The sequence below is a fragment of the Oncorhynchus tshawytscha genome, linkage group LG04 (genome assembly GCF_018296145.1).
Source record: "Oncorhynchus tshawytscha isolate Ot180627B linkage group LG04, Otsh_v2.0, whole genome shotgun sequence".
In the NCBI taxonomy this organism is placed as follows: Eukaryota; Metazoa; Chordata; class Actinopteri; order Salmoniformes; family Salmonidae; genus Oncorhynchus; species Oncorhynchus tshawytscha.
In genome coordinates this window covers 44,430,950-44,448,299 of record NC_056432.1, presented here as the reverse complement: position 1 = coordinate 44,448,299, position 17,350 = coordinate 44,430,950, and the positions used below count along the sequence as shown (strand labels likewise).

General features: G+C 41.6%; 1 protein-coding gene across 1 annotated transcript in view; it reads left to right on the top strand.

Moving 5' to 3' along the window:
- nf2a (neurofibromin 2a (merlin)) overlaps positions 1–16,901 on the top strand; it is a 58,919-nt gene extending 42,018 nt beyond the window's left edge. The window contains exons 14-16 of the mRNA XM_024418210.2: positions 11,500–11,618; positions 12,819–12,978; positions 15,599–16,901. Coding sequence (XP_024273978.1) covers positions 11,500–11,618; positions 12,819–12,978; positions 15,599–15,649 — 330 coding nt within the window. The 3' untranslated portion in view covers positions 15,650–16,901. The remainder of the gene's footprint in view (positions 1–11,499; positions 11,619–12,818; positions 12,979–15,598) is intronic.
- The last annotated feature ends 449 nt before the right edge of the window (positions 16,902–17,350 follow it).

Sequence of the window (17,350 nt, the reverse complement as noted above, 5' to 3'; positions counted from 1 at the left end):
TATCACAGGAAGGCCATAAAGATCAAGGACATCATCCACCCGAGCCACTCCCTGTTCACACCGCTACCATCCAGAAGACTGAAACAGCTTCTATGTCAAGGCCATCAGACTGCTAAACAGCAATCACTAACTCCGATGCTGCTGCTTACATTGAGACCCAATCACTGGCCACCTTAATAAAGGGATCACCAGTCACTGTATACAATGCCACTCTAAATAATGGCACTTTAATAATGTTTACATATCTTACATTACTCATATGACGTGTATATACTGTATTTTATACCATCTATTGCACCTTGCCTATGCCACTAGGCCATTGCTCGTCCATATACTTACATGTACATATTCTCATTCACCCTCAGATGTGTGTATTATGTAGTTGTTGGGGATTGTTAGATTTTACTGCCGGAACTGGAAGCACAAGCATTTAGCTACACTCGCATTAACATCTGCTAACCATGTGTATGTGACAAATAAGATTTGATTTGAAACGCCTTTTGACGGAAAGTAACTTAACATTGCAGAGAGCAATATAATTGAGTACAATGGAATTTCAATGGAAATAGCAAACTAAGACACACCAGCTAAGTGCATCGACCCAAGTGCATACGTTGTCTACGGATTTACAAAATGGTGGGAAACCAGGCCATCAAGCAAAGGAGTGTTGGTACCCACAAGGGTGCGTTCTCAGCCCTCTCCTGTACTCCCTGTTCACCCATGACTGCGTGGCTATGCACGCCTCCAACTCAATCATCAAGTTTGCAGACGACACTACAGTGGTAGGCTTAATTACCAACAATGACGAGACGGCCTACAGGGAGGAGGTGAGGGCCCTCGGAGTGTGGTGTCAGGAAAATAACCTCACACTCAGCGTCAACAAAACAAAGGAGATGATCGTGGACGTCAGGAAACAGCAGATCCACATCGACAGGACAGTAGTGGAGAAGGTGGAAAGTTTTAAGTTCCTCGGCGTACACATCATGGACAAACTGAAATGGTCCACCCACACAGACAGCGTGGTGAAGAAACCGCAGCAGTGCCTCTACAACCTCAGGAGGCTGAAGAAATTTGTCTTGTCACCAAAAACACTCAAACTTTCACAGATGCACAATCGAGAGCATCCTGTCGGGCTGTATCACCGCCTGGTACGGCAACTGCTCTGCCCACAACCGTAAGGCTCTCCATAGGGTAGTGAGGTCTGCACAACACGTCACCGGGGGCAAACTACCTGCCCTCGTGGACACCTACACCACCCGATGTCACAGGAAGGCCAAAAAGATCATCAAGTACAGGTGCATCAAAGCTGGGACTGAGAGACTGAAAAACAGCTTCCATCTCAAGGCCATCAGACTGTTAAACAGCCATCACTAACATTGAGTGGCTGCTGCCAACATACTGATTCAAATCTCTAGCCATTTAATAATAAAACATTGGATGTAATAAATGTATCACTAGTCACTTTAAACAATGCCACTTTATATAATGTTTACATTCCCTACATTACTCATCTCATATGTATATACTGTACTCTATACCATCTACAGAATCTTGCCTATGCCGTTCAGCCATCACTCATCCATATTTTTATATGTACATATTCTTATTCATTCCTTTACACTTGTGTGTATAAGGTAGTTGTTGTGAAATTGTTAGATTACTTGTTAGATATTACTGCATGGTTGGAACTAGAAGCACAAGCATTTCGCTACATTCGCATTAACGTCTGCTAACCATGTGTATGTGACCAATATAATTTGATTTGACTGCTGAAAAATAACCACTACCCCTCATTGATTATCTCTTTTCTGGTTTACCTGGAGGACAGAAATTCAGTAAGAAAGGTCTGTCTACAGATGCATGTGGATTAAGATTTACAAGAACTGTAGACCATAGTGACTCACAAAGGACTGTACAGGTACCGGAGGCTTCCTTTTGGAATCACCTCAGCTCTGGCCTAAGGACCAGATACTGAGCGGGCTCACCAGGGTCCAATGTTACCTTGATCTATTCATCACCAGGCAAAGATGAGCATGAGCACCTGAGAAACCTGGACGCTACACTACAGAGACTGGAGGAGTATGGTCTGAGGGTCCAGAAGGACAAATTCACGTTTTTCCGGCCTTCTGTTGAGTACCTGGGCCACGTCAGACAGTTCAGCGCTCCACAAAGTGACATCAAAGGTGAAGGTCGTTGCAGAAACTCCATTCCCACAGAATGGGAGCTTTCGCATCACGGACCTTAAATAAAGCCTAGAGCAATTATGCATAGATGGAGCGTGAAGCACTCGCCATCGTGTTTGGTGTTAAGAAATGTAATCAGTTTCTGTTTAGCCGACGGTTCACACTGCTGACGGACCATAGACCCCTCATCTCCATCTTTGGTCCCCACACCGGTATTCCGTTGCTCGCAGCTCGCAGGCATTACTGTTATCTGCTCAACGGTACAATATCAGCAGACGGCCTCTCAAGGCTTCCCTTACCTATCACACACACTGAGCACTCCCAGGCTCATATCTTCTACTTCAAGGAAGTGACGCACACCCCAGTTACATCTGTCCAAGTGAAAAAGTTCACCCACACTGATCCAGTGATGTCTGAGGTTGTGTACATTGTCACTCGTGGGAAAGGAGGAGAGCTGTTGGGCAGCCTAAAGCCTTACCTGGTGAGGAGAAACGAGCTCACACTTCAGTCTGGATGCTTGCTATGGGGCTTTCGAGTCATCATACCGCTACTCTGAGAAGGCATGTGCTTGAACTTCATTCAAGGCACTGTGGCATGGTGCGAATGAAGGAGATTGCACACAGCTACTTTTGGTGGCCAGGTTTGGACGCTGCTAACAAAGACAAGGCCAAGTGATGTTCTGCATGTCAAAAGATGAGCAACATGCCTCAGCTATGGGACTTCTCAGAGGAGCCTTGGCAGGGAGTCCACATAGACTATGCAGGCCCACTGGAGGATAATATGTTCTTAGTTGTAGTCGACGCACACAGCAAATGGCCTGACGTTGCAGTGATGAAGAGATGAAAGTTTTGTCCAGACAAAAGGAGCAAGCTTTAAAAACATCACAAGAGAACAGGGCCCTCAATAGACCCCTAAACACCTTCCTGTTGACCTACAGAAACACCCCCCATGCTAAAAAAAATGGGCACCTGTGTCATTTTTCCATATAGACACAACCTATGTGTTTTTTAATAAAATCAACAATATACATTGTGCTTGTCTGATGCTTTAAGCTTACGGTTTTATGAAATAAGACAAATGCCTTGAGTGCGCCAGAGATCTAGATAACCTGACCCAACTATTCTCCTCCTGCTCCTGCTCTCTTTCGCAGATTCTGCCATTGCTCTCCTGAAGTTGCCGGTAATAGGCTACACGAATGTGGAATGCCCATTTATCTTACCATTTCTACCTATCTGGGTGCCAGTTTTGGTTTTCGTGAATCAGTTTGTTTTACTTTATAATAACTTCACATCTAAATCATTGTCATGTGGTTAATCTAAATTATATCTAAATGAAAATGATACAAACCTAAAAAGTAACTCCCATTGCCAACTATGTAAAAATAGCCAACAAATAAAAACATTGCAGGCTGCAGGTAGAAAATATCCTGAATTTAAAAAGAAATATCCTATAAATCACACAGGCCATGTGTAGTGTAGCCAATCTGCAAGGAACTTGAAACATTGTAACTATTAACTTGGGTCCTGCTTGAAGCTTGCCTATAAAATATTCTGGGCCCTCAGAGTTTCCAGTGCCAGTGAGCTTGGGACAGACACAGCTGTAGGCTATTTGCGCAAGGGATAAGAAGCATTGCTTGACTTGGCAGGAGCTCACCGGGGCTGAGTACCGGCACCTAAAATGTTCTGCTGCTTGAGTTCCAGTTCCTTTTTATAGAATATTAGCTCACATATTGTGGAGCTCCTGCACCTAAATATAAACAGTACCAGCAATCAAAATGAGTACCAGAATTGATTTCAGTCCAAGCACTGATAAGTAATCAGGTAGGCTTATTTTATGACGTTTCTACTCGAACAGAGCATGACATTTTTCCCTTTCACACTGATTATCGAAACAGAGAGAGCTAGAAAGGTTTTTCAAATACATTGAGGAACTATTGTAATTCTCAATGGGTGTAAAAACATACTTTGTTTGCTTGCTATTTGAGGTGAAGAAAACATTACTTTGAGAAGCTCCACAGGTCATTAGTGGTAGTGTGTTAAGCCAATCAGAAATACAATCAGATCCCCAAATGGGCACATTTATATGCCTACATTTGCACGCAGGCCAGGAAGCCTATCGCCCTACTTAAATGCTTGTGCGTCTCAACATTGACTCAACATTGACAGGAGCTCTCCAAACAAAAAGCCAATGACTATATTGACACCTCGTAAATGGAATGAAATTAACCAAAACGTGTTTCTCACAAGTGTTGTGTACTCTGCAAATAATGTGTCCACTCCGACAACGATAACGGGAATAATAATAATATTGCATGCATTAACAGAAATGACAGAGATTAGAAATTACTGGTGAAATATGTAATGTGGAATTGATATATGCTAAAAATCTAGCGCAAACAATTAACAGAATTAAGCTTTGATACAATAAATGTGCACAAATTGGCGGGAGAGAGCGCATTCTGGAGTAAGAAGGGCATTGTGCATCTGAGTGCATGGTCAATCCGACGTCTGCATTGCCCATGCAGCATTTACGGTGATATGGCCTCAGCAGAAGTCAGGGCATTCGTACTTCTTGCACTTCGCGGAGCAGTGCAGAGCTGTTGTCAAGGAAGTGAGTTTGTGTTTTTTTACAGGATATAGAAAACCGTCAACCAGTCATGTCAATGTGGAGCTATACAAGAGCCCTACAAAATTTGGGAGGAGCATGGTGATGTTGTATGGAGCTCGATTTGGCCTCTGGAGGCTCCGCAATTGCGTTACACCATCCATATGGAGCCTCGGACCACATTTTGGGATCAAGCATAAATTGACTTTTAGTCTAGGCCTCCAATGGACTAGTTCACTGAGATGAGCGCAAATATATATACTACCGTTCAAAAGTTTGGGGTCACTTCGAAATGTCCTTGTTTTCCATGAAAACACACATGAAATGAGTTGCAAAATGTTTATTTTATTTTTTATTTTTACCCACTTATTTAACTAGGCAAGTCAGTTAAGAACAAATTCTTATTTTCAATGACGGCCAAGGAACAGTGGGTTAACTGCCTGTTCAGGGGCAGAACGACAGATTTGAATAGGAAATATCGTCAAGACGGCTAAGGTTATAAAGGTTTTTTAATTTAAATAATAATTGTATGTCAAAGAATCCTCCATTTGCAGCAATTACAGCCTTGCAGACCTTTGGCATTCTAGATAATTTAGAGAGATTTCACCCCATGCTTCCTGAAGCACCTACCACAAGTTGGATTGGCTTGATGGACACTTTACGTACCATATGGTCAAGCTGCTCCCACATCAGCTCAATAGGGTTGAGAATCCAGTGACTGTGCTGGCCACTCCATTATAGACAGAATACCAGCTGACTGCTTCTTCCCTAAATAGTTCTTGCATAGTTTGGTGCTGTGGGTCATTGTCCTGTTGTAGGAGGAAATTGGCTCCAATTAAGAGCCGTCCACAGGGCATGGAGTGATAGCCTTCCTCCTTCAAGATCCCTTTTACCCTGTACAAATCTCCCACTTTACCACCACCAAAGCAAACCCATGCCATCACATTGCCTCCACCATGCTTGACAGATGGCGTCAAGCACACCTTAAGCATCTTTTCATTTTTTATGTGTCTCACAAATGTTATTCTTTGTGATCCGAACACCTCAAACTTATATTCGTCTGTCCGTAACACCTTTTTCCAATCTTCCTCTGTCCAGTGTCTGTGTTCTTCTGCCCATCTTAATCTTTTATTTTTATTGGCCAGTCTGAGATATTGCTTTTTCTTTGCAACTCTGCCTAGAAGGCCAGCATCCTGGAGTCGCCTCTTCACTGTTGAAGTTGAGACTGGTGTTTTGCGGGTAGTATTTAATGAAGCTGCCAGTTGAGGACATGTGAGGCGTCTGTTTCTCAATCTAGACACACTAATGTACTTGTCCTCTTGCTCAGTTGTGCACCAGGGCCTCCCACTCTATTCTGGATAGAGACAGTTTGTGCTGTCCTGTGAAGGGAGTAGTACACAGCGTTGTATGAGATCTTCAGTTTCTTGGCAATTTGTTGTTTCTGGCCATTTTGAGCCTGTAATCAAATCTACAAATACTGATACTCCAGACACACAACTAGTCTAAAGAAGGCCAGTTGTATTGCTTCTTTAATCAGAAAAACAGTTTTCAGCTGTGCTAACATAAATGCAAAAGGGTTTTCTAATGATCAATTAGCCTTTTAAAATTCTAAACTTGGGTTAGCTAACACAACGTGCCATTGGAACACAGGAGTGATGGTAATAATAATGGGCCAAAAAAACAAGGACATTTCAAAAACAAGGACATTTCGATGTGACCCCAAACTTTTGAACGGTAGTGTATATGTGTTACTGCTTGACTAAAACATTCTCGGTCGACCAGTCGACTAATAACGAGAGAGAAAGATGACTTCCTTAAAAGATTGAACATTTAGTTCTGACTAACCTCCGACATTGGGGCAGAATTACACCCAGGGTTAATTCTGGGAACTGAGGCCATCTACCTTCTTTGCCTAGTTCAGAAAAGGTTATTCTGAAAAGTTCCTTTATTTACATTAAGAGAACTGTTATGTTAAAAAGAAAATAATATGCAAAACAGTGGATATTAACTTTTTCCTTATGAGGCATCAAAAGTAAAGGGAGAGGAATATGTTGTGCATTGATATTCTAGTATGTTCCTTTATTCCACCTGTAACGCCCACCCGATTGAATACATTGGAATGCTTGGGATGTTTTGTCTTGTGAAACGCATTAAACAATGCCCACGTTAATTTTTACTCATGTCCTGTACTTACAGTATATTAGTTGTATAAGTAATACAGTGTGCTATACAGCAAATTCTGTCATTGATGCAGCGGCATTCACATCCAAATCTCTTTACATTAAATGACTGACTTGTGTAGATGAACTCATCACCCTTCCACCACTTAGATGTACAGTAGCTAGTCCACCTCCAGCACAGTAGCCTTTACACTCTGCCTGCCTGCCCGCCCACAAGAGAATTGTGTTCATATATTACATCACTTCTCAGTATTACAGAGTACAGTACATAACATACAGTACAGGGCCTGTATTCAAAGAGTGTCTCAGAGTAGGAGTGCTGATCTAGGTTCAGGTCGTTCCTCTTATTAATTATAATCTAAAGGTTAAGCTTATCCTAGATCATCACTCTTACTCTGAGACACTTTATACAGTGACTTGCGAAAGTATTCACCCCCTTTGGCATTTTTCCTATTTTTTTGCCTTACAACCTGGAATTAAAATAGATTTGCCATAAGTCAAACAGACAATTAGACTACAGCTGTCATTGTAATTTTACCTCAAGAATCCTCAGGAATAGACAGGCTATTTATCTTGACCCCGTAACAACACACACACAAACGTTGTCAATCCTTGAGATTCAACATTAATTCCAACACTTTGGCTGTTGTTCAATCGCCTGCCATATCACACAAGCTCTTTATCACTTGATTGTCATTCAGAAAAATCTCTCCTGAATCAGCTGATGTAGTGTGAGAATGTTCTCTCGTAACTTAACAGCTAGACCTCAAATACGCATCAAACAACTATTATGGATAATTATTGAAGAACCCTGTTTATGACAGAATGGATTTGAGTTTTGTTAATCATCTTTGAGTTGCTCTTTCGGTTAGAAGCATTAGATTTTGCAATCTCCAACATTATTTTGGATATGTGTGCCCATGAAAACTGTTTTTACACCGTAACATAGAAAGATACGAAATATTACGAGGTTACAGTGCACTTCCGAGATCTCCATTCAAACAGTGTCCGACAGCTAAATCCAGTTATTTTACAGGCTCAAGTTCAATGTGTAATTACATTTTTAAATGCTTGGAATATGATATAATGACAAACAGTATCATAAATGCAAGGAAAGATAGGAAGTGTTTTATGTAACACGATTAATTAACATCCAATCACATTAACCGTTACTCTCTCACGGGAAACTTTCACTCTTTCGCAGACATTTAGAAACCAAACATGACCATTTGAAAAATAAGCCACGGGAGTTGTTTGAGCGAGAATAAAGACGACTGTTGAGTCGTAAGACATGTATAAAAGCAACAGACACCATTAATAAGAAGGGGCTATAAGCATCTTATATGGTGAGCTATCGACTGACTAGGACAGGCAAGCACCATAATATTGTTGAGTATTTCATTCTTCCTGCTGCCGTGGATATGACTGGGACAATGCTGGGGGAAAAGGCCCAAAAAACTATACAGACAATTACTTCATCAAACAACACTGTTTCACGACGCATCAATGACATGGCAGGAGATATTTTGAAACAATTACTGCTTTGCGTACAAGCCAGTGAATTCTACAGCTGGATGAGTCAACAGACGTGACTGGCCTGGCACAGTTCCTGGTATATGGCTGGCCTGGCACAGCCCCCGGTACATGTCCGTTACGTTTATGGGGGGTTAGTTAAGGAAGACATCCTCTTCTGGAAACCAGGACAACATGAGAGGATATTTTTAAAGTACTGGACAGCTTTGTGACATCAAATGGACTTTGGTGGTCAAGATGTGTTGGTATCTGTGGTGCAAAAGCCATGACAGGGAGACCTAGTGGAGTGGTAACACACGTGCAAGCAGTTGCTCCCGATGACCACTTGGATATGCTGCAGTATTCACCGAGAGGCTCTTGCTCCCAAGGGAATGCCTGATAGCATGAAAGATGTTTTGGACACTACAGTGAAAATGGATCACTTTGTTAAAGCAAAGCCCCTGAACTCTTGTGTATTTTCTGCACTATGCACTGATATGGGCAGCGACCATGTAATGCTTTTACAACATACAGAAGTGCGCTGGTTGTCAAGGGGCAACGTTTTTAGGGTCACGTTTTTTTAAATTGAGAGACGAGGTTAAAGTTTTCTTTACAGACCATCATTTTCACTTGTCTGACCGCATGCATGATGACGAGTTTATCACACGACTGGCCAATCTGGGTGGTGTTTTTTCTCACCTGAATGACCTCAATCTAGATTTACAGGAACTATTCGCAACTATATTCGATGTGCGGGACAAAATTGAGGCTATGATTAAGAAGTTGGAGCTCTTTTCTGTCTGCATTAACAAGGACAACTCACAGGTCTTTTCATCATTGAATGTTTTTGTGTGTTCAATTGAACTCATGCTTACAGACCATGTCAAATGTGATATAGCAAAGCACCTGGGTGAGCTGGGTACGCAATTACGCAGGTACTTTCCCGAAATGGACGACACAAACAACTGGATTAACGAATCCTTTCATGCCATGCCTCCAGTCCACTTACCAATATCTAAACAAGAGCGCCTCATCGAAATTGCAACGAGTAGTTCTGTGAAAATGTAATTTAATCAGAAGCCACTGCCAGATTTCTGGATAGGGCTGCGCTCAGAGTTTCTTGCCTTGGCAAATTGTGCTGTTAAGTCACTGATGCCCTTTGCAACCATGTACCTATGTGAGAGTGGATTTTCGGCCCTCACTAGCATGAAAAGAAAAGGAAAGGAAAGACTGACGCATTACTTCTTGTTTTTATAAGAAACATTGTAGTGGAGATTTCAAATTGTTGGTAGAGTCTTCTTAAACACAGCACTGACACACACACACTTACCACTAGACAAGCCACCTGGGGTCTTTTCACAGTCCCCAGGTCCAGAACAAATTCAAGAAGACGTACAGTATTATACAGAGCCATGATTGTATGGAACTCCCTTCCATCTCGTATAGCTCAAGTGAACAGCAAACCTGGTTCAAAAAAACAAATAAAGCAACACCTCACGTCACAACGCCTCTCCCCAATGTGACCTACTTGTGTGTACTAGGCTGACCTCATTTAGTCGACTGGTCAAATGTTTGGTCAATAGGCTGATGGTCGACCAAGATTTCTTTAGTCGAGCAAGTAGCAAAAATAAGTTTAAAAACCATGTACAAAACACCTGTCTGAGTCGCACCTGTCTGAGTGGACTGATCCATTGTAGAGGCTGTGGGGATGGCACAGTCATAAGTCTAAGACACATGCTACTGAAATTGCATATGGTTATATGGTTATGTAATAACAAAAACATTTTTTTTTTTATAACATGCACTTTCTCCCGCGTTGGATAGTGGTCTCTGTCCATGGTTCTGAAAGACATCAGTGCGGGTTGAATTGGTGACTTTTCCTAGACCATGTTGCTGTGTGCATAATAGCAAAGTTAACCAGCATATTGGTGTTGAGAACAATGCGACAGAGGCAGCAGCAGAGTTAGGAGACGAGAAAACAGCCCTTGCTTTAATTGCCTATTGAAAAGTGATTATTAACTTTATTAGGTTTATAATCAATAGCATAACTGTTATATATGGATGATTTATAAAGCCAGGCACATATCTAAAAAAAAAATTTTTTAAAAGACAGATTCTGTTGCCTGTTTGAGTGTATGTTTAATATCTTACTGACTCCGTGAGCACCAAGCCTCACGCAACCACATGTCGGATTAACAAATTCTGCTGTTTTTATTCTTTGCTATGCTGTAATAAAGGCTTTACACTTTTGTTAGATTAGCCTCTCTTTTATTATTTATAATTTAGTTATTGCTGTTTACACTTCCAAATTATATTTATTATAATAATAACCCAATTCTTTTCCTTGATATCCTTCTTATTGTTATTATTATGATCATTATTAGGCTAAGTATAACAGCCTGGTATCACCACCATCGAAATGCAGGCCTAAGAGCACATCCTGTTTGGTCTTAATACTGTATTTCAATACTTACAGTAACTTTTCAGTCAGAAATGGCTGTAATTATGTTGCAGCTTCAGCAACACGGACAGCGGACACACTGTTGATGTTATGTGGCGCTGCAGCAGGGAGTAGAGAGCGACAATGGGTGCTAGTCACTCGCCGTCTTTTTTTTTTAACACAGAGCAGCAAGTCTGAGCCAGGCCCTGCACAATCAAATCAATTGCTGTCGGACCTGCTCTCGTAATTTATGTCTTAATTATTTCATCAAACATTTAGCTTAAAGCATCAGACAAGCTCAGGGCATATAGTTGATTTGACTAATGCATTCTAGGGTATTTTGCCTCCGTCACCATTCCGAAGTGTGTTACGTGTGTCTGCGTTCATATCAAAGTATTCATCTGAATCTGTCACTCCATCCCTCTCTCTGTCATCCTATTCTTCCATCTATCTTCTCTCGTCTACTTCTTTCTCTCTGTCACTCTCTTCTGCTGCTACTCACTATCCCCCTCTCTCATTTTATATTTTCTCTCTCTTTTCCCTCCCCACCCCTCTACCTCTCTTTCTCTCCTCCTCCCAGCCCTCGACCGTCCCAGGTGATGCGATGCCTCCAGACCTGAGCTTCAGCAGAGAGAACCTGAGCTTCGACTTCAAAGACACAGACATGAAGCGCCTCTCCATGGAGATCGAGAAGGAGAAGTGCGTGACTGACCACTTCGCTCTCTCTGTCTTCTCATCCTTCTCTTTCTCTCTCTATTGCTCTCTCTCTCTCTTCTCTCCTCTTTCGAGAAGGATAAGTGAGTGACTGACCACCACGCTCCATCCTGCAGCATTAACAATCAGATGTACACCACTATTACAGACTTGTCCCTCTTTCTTTTTTGTCCCTCTTGTCTCTGTTCTATTCGTCCCCCTCTCTCTTTCTCTCTTGCTCTCTATCTCGAGGAGCTGGCTCTCTTTCTACCTGACTTCATTACTGCCTTTCTTTCTGCCTGACTTCATCCAATCAGATGTACTTACTCTACAGTAACCTTCCCTCTCTGTCCTGTATTCACCTGTCACTTTCTTCTCTCTGTCCCTCATCTTTCTCCATAGCTCTCTTTCTCTCACTCTTTCTCTCCCTCCTTCTCGGACTGCCTGTCTTCGTCTTTGTCAACCGCATCTCCTGCTCTTGCTCTGTCACTCTCTCCGACTCCCTGTCTAATTCTCTCCATCTTTTAATCCCTCTTCTCCCATCTCTCAAGACGGAAAAGTGAGTCACTCACTGGCCACTCTCTCTGTCCTGCCACCTGACTTCATCCATTTAGATACTGATTGATTGTACACATGTACAGTACACCACAGAATGAGACATGTCCCGTGTGCTCTATCAGGCGTTGAGCACAGAAATGTCATGGACCGTGACTCAAGGGGGTACAATGTTGACGCATTCCAGTCAGAAGCACTCATTTCATAATTAATGGATATTATAGTGTACGGAAATGTCACAATACATTGATATTTGTTTGTAAAGATGTGGCACACATAGTTCATGATGTTTATGTTCTGAAAATAATGATGTAGACATGTTGTTTTATCACTCGCCTTGTTCGTATATCTATAACTTCATGTTAATCAATGAAATTCAAGCAGCTATTCAAGATTTTACAACCGTTTTTTTTGTCATATTCATGAATCAAAATGACAGATTGTCACATGGGAAGACTAATAACTCAACAATTTTCATCTGTGGAGGTCTTGATCAGGATTCTATTCATTAGGGCAGAACTAATTCAAAACATTGTGGAACAGAGAACGGGGGGGAAAAAATCTTATTCTTAAGTTTGGATAATATTTTCTTGTTTCGGCCTGTATGACCCAGGTGGAGGATTGTCATTCTTATTTCTGTGGTCCTCTCAGGGTGGAGTATATGGAGAAGAGTAAGCACCTTCAAGAGCAGCTGAATGAGCTGAAGACAGAGATAGAGTCTCTGAAGCTGAAGGAGCGAGAAACGCCTCTGGATATACTCCACAACGAGAACACTGAGAAGGGCACCAGCAAGCACAGCAACTTCAAAAAGGTAAGCCCTATAACTCCTCAGACAGACACACACGCGCACACACATACATAGGATTACGTTCTACACAATCATCATAAACACCTAACACTAAGAGAGGCACCAGCTAGCACAGCAACTTCAAAAAGCTACAGTGATGTCTGTCGCTAACATATCCAGTGTCAATGACACATGCATTGGTGTATCTCACACAAACAATTGTCATACAGACTTCTCACATCACTCCTTACAGACTGCTCCCACACACCTCATATAGCCTACCACTCAAACACCACACACTTGCATATCAAACATAACCGTTAGATAACCGTCTAACTACTTTCACATAGAGATTTATTCTGCTATCATCAAGAGGAATTAACAAATTAAGCTCACAACCTGAACCGTTATCTGCAACCCTCAGATTCTTCGCTAAATCTGTAAAACCATTGAGGTGAAATGTGAGCTTTGGCACATCCATACAAAATGCGTCTCCCTCCCCCTGCCACCCCTTCTGTCTCCGTGTGTAAAATAAACTTGTTTGAGTAGCACTAATTGATTTTAGCACTGCGATCAGTCATTGGAATAGATGGGAACACCTTGGGTGTTCTGAGCTTTAGCTGGGCTTAGTCACTGCTTGTTTAATTGAACTGGGGCCAGTGAGCAATACTCTTTGTGTTGGGGACTGACACTGCACTGCCATTGCAGTGTGGCTCTCTGGTATGTCTGTGTGTTTACCCTGAGAAAAATAAAGGGGAGGCTGCGAAGGGGTGAGGAGAAGAGAGGAAAGGAGGCAGAGAGGGTAATGGAGTAAAGGGAGGGAGGGGGCCCTGGTTTAGAGGACCTATAAAATCAATAATTTTTTTGCCTGATTAAGTTTTTTCTCAAATTCTGTTTTCTCCGTTTTGTTTTTCCAAGTTTCAATTTCCCCGTTTTTTAAAATGATTTTCGCTCTCAAAATCACACTTATTTAATAGAAAAGCAACTCAATTGGATGTTCTAAGTTCACAACAATGCTTAAACCACACCAAGAGACCACTTTTTAGGTCTGGGAATAATTTTGGACAATGTTATTTTTGGGTGTAGATACCATTTAACTCCAGTGCAGCACCTAGCAAGAGGCTGTTGTTTAGCAGTGTTTTGGTGATGGTAGAAAACAAAAACAAATACCCACTGGATTAATGCAAATAATCCTGATATCATTCTGCCAGGTAAGCATGGTCTACCCTGTAGTTAACATTTCATTGAGAGTTTTTTGCAAAAGCCTTTCCATCTACCAGAAGAAATGTCATTAGCATCATCGCTAACGGCTACACAAAGTACTGCACATTCACAGACACAGGGAATTTTCGTTGCCTCTTCAGAAAGTTGCAGGAAATAACTATCACTAACCACGTTTCCTTCCACAGTTTTTATGCAATTAACAGCATACTATATAAAAAAAAAATCTCGACAGCTGTGATGGAAACATTTTTATGAATGCCGCCAGACAATTTTTTTGTTCGACACGGTGGGATCTTTTTGTGTCGGTAAAATTAATCATACGAGAAATGGTGGTGGAAACACCTTTATGCGCAAATATTCATATAATAACACTAATAATACCTGACTGAATTAGGTTTTAGTTTGTAGAGGTTTTAGGGGGGTTGTTAAAATTCTTGTCCATCAAGAATTCCAACAGACTTAAGATAAGGTGATATAACTCATAATCACGCATTGATATCAATGGGATATTTGTTTGGAGAATTGAGTTAAAGTACATGCACAAATCTCAACTTTGGATTCATCCAAATGCTTCAAACCTCCACCACTTGCTGCTCCCTCTGATATTTTTTATTAGGCTCCCCATTAGCCGACTCCAATGGCGACAGCTCGTCTTACTGGGGTCCGACACACAACGAAAAAGACATAACAGACAAAATACTTTACAATTTACAGTACACACACACACAAAAAGTAGGTCACATGGGGGAGAGGCGTTGTGCCGTGTGGTACTCTCCCAAACTTCTGAGATGGTTTCAAAGTATATAGCAGAGGTAGACTAGAAAGACATGTCAGTCATCGTGACTCCCTTAGATCACAGTCAGAGCTGTGTATTTGACAGGACAAGAAAATCATGCCCATTAAGTGTCCGGCAAGACGACAACGCTCTCTTCGATTTGTTCTCCCCATAACGTCTTCAAACGTTGAAACTTGTGTTCAACTAAGGGAACCAGGAGTAAACAAGTGTCTAGATTAAGTCAGGATTCTAAACGTGGCAGCGTTCCATAAAGATATGGTCGGGGTTCAATCAAAATAACAAACAAACAATGACTTCAACATCAACGTGTTCTGTCAGAATGCTGGATGTAAACACAGACTGTCAAGAAGGTGAGGTGGTACATGCAAAAGCATTATCCTAGGTGGATCATGTCACCTCACAAACAGCCACATTGCCAGCTAACAAGTCACTTCTAGTATCGAAAAACCTGTCCAAGTCTGTTTTTGTCAATGGATATGGCACCTTTACAGTCTTTGCCACTTTGAAACTAACTCCAGCTGCTATTTCATGTGTGACGTAGCACTGTTGTACAGCAGTAGAACTGATCCTGTTCAGATGTTTATGGTGTTTTGGAGATCTAATGAATGTATTTTTCTCTTACAGCTAACTCTACAGAGCACCAAGACCAGAGTGGCTTACTTTGAAGAACTATAGATGTCACCAGGGACGTGTGTGTGCGTGCTTGACTGTGTGTGTGCATGCTTGACTGTGTGTGTGCGTGCTTGACTGTGTGTGTGTGTGTGTGCGTGCTTGACTGTGTGCGTGCGTGCTTGACTGTGTGTGTGCGTGTGTGTCTGTTTGCGTGCGAGTGCGTCTGTTTGCGCCCACGTCCGTGTGCGTGCACGCGTGTTTGTGTGGACATGTCTCTGGAAAAACTTTATCACTACAGTACATTCCATACTACGTGGCCTTTGGCTCCATTTGCTGGGAGATACTCACCACAACTGTGGTCAAACGATGGACCACTGCCTAGGTCAAAACTAATTTCAGAACTGGAGTTTACATACGGTATAGGCCAAGAGAGACAAATCATGAGTTACACTTTAATTTACATTCCACTACTTCTTACCTGATATTTACCTTAAAATAACCAAACAATACTTACAATAACTATAGTTTGTGTTATTTGTGATACATTGAAACAAACATACTATTCACCATTCACTAGCAGGTAGGTAAAGTATGTTTAATTATGTATCAGTATCCTTACCACTCAAATAAGTGCATAATGAGTATTAACAGGTAAATACCACTGAAAAATTACAGTAAAATATTATCAACTCGTATCACGTCACCTCAAGCCTCTGGCTGCCGTAAGTGAATTTCTGTATAGGTGTTCTCTAGTACGAAGGTACCAAGTGCACTATATTCTGTTCTACCCTTTAAAAGCAGAGTGGAATAGCCTTTGAACTCAGACTGGGTGAAGATGAAGGAATGGTAAGAGTATTACAGTACAATAATCCGGTGTACTTCTAGCACAGTTTTCCTGAATCCTGATACTGGGGACCCACAGCGATGCACATTTTTGTTGTTTTGCCCTAGCATTAACACACTTCATTCAACTAATCAGCTCCTCATCAATGCTTCGATTAGTTTATTCAGTTGGGATGGGGCAAAAACGAAAATGTGTGGGGTGAACATTTTGAATCCCCATGACCAGGATTGGGAAACACTGATCTAGCCTATCGTTGGTACTTTTGGGAAAAATGTTAGGGTTATGTTTATTTTTTAGCTCTTTGAACAAACTTGAGTTTGCATTCCATTCCATTGTATTGATCTAATACAGTGCACTCTGAAACAGTTTGCATATTTTGTTACATTACAGACTTATTCTAAAATATATTAAATCATTTTTTTTGCCTCATCAGTCTACACACAATAGCCCATAATGACAGAGAAAACAGGTTTGTATAAATGTTTGCTAATGTAAATAAGGTATTTCTGTGTTTTTATTTGTAAAAGTATTCAGCCTGTTTGCTATGAGACTTGAAATTGAGCTCAGGTGCATCCTGTTTCCGTTGATCAACCTTGAGATGTTTCTACAACTTGATTGGAGTCCACCTGTAGTAAATTCAATTGACTGGACATGATTTGGAAAGGCACACACCTGTCTATATAAGGTCCCTCAGTTGACATTGCATGTCGGAGCAAAAATCAAGCCATGAGGTTGAAGGAATTGTCCGTAGAGCTCAGACACGATTTTGTCGAGGCACCGATCTGGGGAAGGGTACCAAAAAATGTCTGCAGCATTTAAAGTCCCACAGAACACAGTGCCCTCCATCATTCTTAAATGGAAGAAGTTTGGAACCAACAAGACTTCCTAGAGCTGGCCACCTGGCCAAACTGCGCAATCAG